The 3,238-nt window shown below is 40.8% G+C and overlaps 1 protein-coding gene across 1 annotated transcript in view; it reads left to right on the top strand.

Annotated features, from left to right (window-relative positions):
- Tnpo3 (transportin 3) overlaps positions 1-3,238 on the top strand; it is a gene marked incomplete at its 3' end in the record, with an annotated part of 86,700 nt that overhangs the window by 25,113 nt on the left and 58,349 nt on the right. The window contains exon 4 of the mRNA XM_023702861.1: positions 409-565. Within this exon, the coding sequence (XP_023558629.1) occupies positions 409-565 (157 nt within the window). The remainder of the gene's footprint in view (positions 1-408; positions 566-3,238) is intronic.

Here is a 3,238-nt window from a genome sequence, read left to right as displayed (position 1 = left end):
TTTTTTTTTTTTTTTTTTTAGGAAGGGTCTTGCTATGTATTTCAGGCTGACCTTGCATTTACTGTGTAGCCCAGGCTGACTTTGAACTCATGGCAGTACTCCCTCAGCCTCCCAAGTGCTAGGATCATAGGTGTGCGCCACCATGTCCAGCAGTATATGGATGTTTAATGAAAGATAAATTGCCAAAAGTGAACATTTTGGTCAGAAATTATACAGTTTGAAACTTGGGTTGGATCTTTCTACCTTTCTAAAAAATTAACATTTCTATATGAAATATTACATCTTTTCACTTTTCCTTAACTGTAGTGGGAATGTTCCTTTCGTTGTTGTGGGGTATCCTGATAACTGCTATCTTTTTTGGTTGGCTTTCAATAAGTTATGTTAAATCTTTCCCTTTGTGTTTTCCAGATATAGCAATGATGTAAGTTCTTTGCCTTTTTTGCTGGAGATCCTTACAGTGTTACCTGAAGAAGTACACAGTCGTTCATTAAGAATTGGAGCTAACCGGCGCACAGAAATTATAGAAGATTTGGCCTTTTACTCTAGTACAGTAGTGTCTCTATTGGTGAGTAAAGTTTTGTTGTTTTTTTGGGTTTTGGGTTTTTTTTTGCCTAGGAATAGAAACATAGCTGTTTGTCTTAGTTACTGTTTACTCGTTGCTGGGACAAATACCCGACACAAAATGAAGGAAGGAAAGGCTTATTTAGCTCACAGTTACTGGAGGGTTCAGTCCATATTCCGCTGGCTCCAAGGCAAATGACAGCAGTTCATGCGGCAGGAAACAATGAAGAGCGGAGGAGGAACAATATCCATCAAGCCTCTCTCTTCCTTATATGCTGACGGTGAAGACCGGCGCTCCACAGTGAAGATCGTAGCTCCTCCGAAGATTGGGACTTCTCCACAGAAGTGTGGCAGGGCCGGGGAAGCCTTCCTCAGTTCCTTTATGTACACTTTTTGTGTTGAGTCACTCTGGGGCGACCCATGGCCCTAGGATTGAACCAATTGCATCCCAGTGCCAACCAATAGCACCCCAGGTTGGGCATTTCTGCCAAGTTGAAACAATGTATCAACTACCACACTGTTATTTTGTGATTCAATTACATTATTATGAAAATAGCCTTCTTTGCAGAATTTGGCAGTGTGTATGACATTTTAATTTTTTATGTATTTGGTACAGGGTCTCACTTGCAGGTTGGACTCGTAGTGATCCTGTTTCAGCTTCCCCAGTGCTGGGATTACAGGCTACACCACCATACCCAGTTTCTTTCATTGGCCAGCTCAGCATACCTGGGGTCAGGCAGGTACAACATGTGGTACCGGGGATTGAACCTGGGTCCCTGTGCTTGCCAGGCAGGTGCTTAAACCACTGAGCTATCTCCCTGCCCCTGACGTTTTACTGTTATAAAAATGCTTTTAGAAACTGTACTTGGGTTTCTACATAATCATTGAGGGTAATGATATCCATTCTGTGAATGAAAAATGAACTTTATAGTTATATAGCTGTTAATTCAAAGTTTGTACGTAGGCTTTCTGATTATACACCACATGCTTTACTATTTAATGCTGTGAGCTGTTAGCTCTTGATGATCGTGCTAAAAGAAGTGTATATAAATATAAACTTAGTAAGGAAGTGTTTTTTTTTTTCTGTATTTAGGACAGGGTCTACAGGGTCTCACTACAGAGATTGGACTAGTAGTTTCTTCTGTTTTCAACCTCCCAAGTGCTGGGATTACAGGCATGCGCCACCACTCCAGTCTCAATTGCTGTCTCAGCACCAGCACAGCATGGGACACCACTCCAGGGAGCAAACCCCACTGTGGGGATCAAACCCCGCTGTACTTTTCAGGCACGTTAGTCCTCTGAGCTATCTGGCCGGCCCTCTGGAAGTGATTCTTTCATAGAGACAAGTTGACAGTTTGATAGGAAAGTGGTAGATCTTACTTGATCTTTGAGTCATATTAGTTATCCATTAGTTAATACCACATTTTAAAAAAGAAATATAATTAGGTCTTTTAATTTTTCTTTCTTAATGTATTTAATGTAGGGTTTACAGGATCTCACTATATAGATTAGACTTGTGATCCTCCTGTTTTCACCCTCCCAAGCCCTGGATTACAAGCATGTACCACCACACCCAGTCTCGATAATCAGCATCTGGGGGGGGGGGGTTGGGGGTTGTTAGCATGGCTTGTTGTGCCTGTGGTGCCAAGGATCTAACCTGGACCCCTGTGATAGGCACTAGTCCACTGAGCTATCTGGCCGGCCCTATAATTAGGTCTTTTTAGATTAGTTGGAATTTCTTTCTTTTTGAGTCTTGCTATGTAGTAGGCTTGGACTATATAGCTCAGGCTTACCTTGAACTCACTGATCCTCCTGCTTCAGCTTCCCAAGTGTTGCAATTACAGACATGTACCAACCTAGTTGTAATTTTTCATGGTATAGACCAGAAGTGGGTAAATTTATGATCCATGAGCTGATTTTTTTTTCAATTAAGTTTTATTGGGATATTTTTGAGCCTATTGCATATTATCCATGTCCATTATTTTGGACTGTCAGCAGAATTGAGTAGTTTTCACAGAAGCCATGTGGCCTTGACTACGGGTTCCTAAACCAGATAGTCTTAAATTTATCTAGTCTCTATTTTAGATTTTTTGGGTTTAGCTTAATTTTCTTAGTAAGTGGCTATAAAAGATACTTTATCAGGGATTTGTTTCAGTGCATCTGTGCTATCATAAAGCTTTTTGTTTGAAAAAAGATTTTGTTAAAAATTGTGTCTAGCTTGATATTAGAAAATCATTGGGAAATTATTCTGTTTTATTTTATTTTAATACAGGGTCTACAGGGTCTTACTACATAGATAGGACTCAGTGATTCTCCTGTTTTCAGCCTCCAAAGTGCTGGAATTATAGGCATGCTACCACACCCAGTGTCAGAGACTTGTCTTAACATGCCCCAGAGGTAGGGCTGGCAGGACACTGGGGATCGAACTTGGCCACTGCGCTCTGCCCTAAGCAGGCGATTTTAGTCTGCTGAGTTATCTGGCCACCCCGGACAATTATTCTTTTAAATATGTTTAAGGAATCATGTTACAGAGAATTAGAAAGGATACATAGTTGCATTCAAACCACTTGGAAATCATATCCTTTATTTTCATTTGTATTGTGTTGTTGGGGATTAAACCCACATTCTCAGTCATGCTGGACATTGAGCTATGTCCCTAGACTCCTTTCCCCATCCC

Source organism: Octodon degus, unplaced genomic scaffold, assembly GCF_000260255.1.
Source record: "Octodon degus isolate 3935 unplaced genomic scaffold, OctDeg1.0 scaffold00160, whole genome shotgun sequence".
Lineage (NCBI taxonomy): Eukaryota > Metazoa > Chordata > Mammalia > Rodentia > Octodontidae > Octodon > Octodon degus.
Note: the sequence above shows the minus strand (reverse complement) of the source record. Positions and strands in the feature narration are given on the sequence as shown.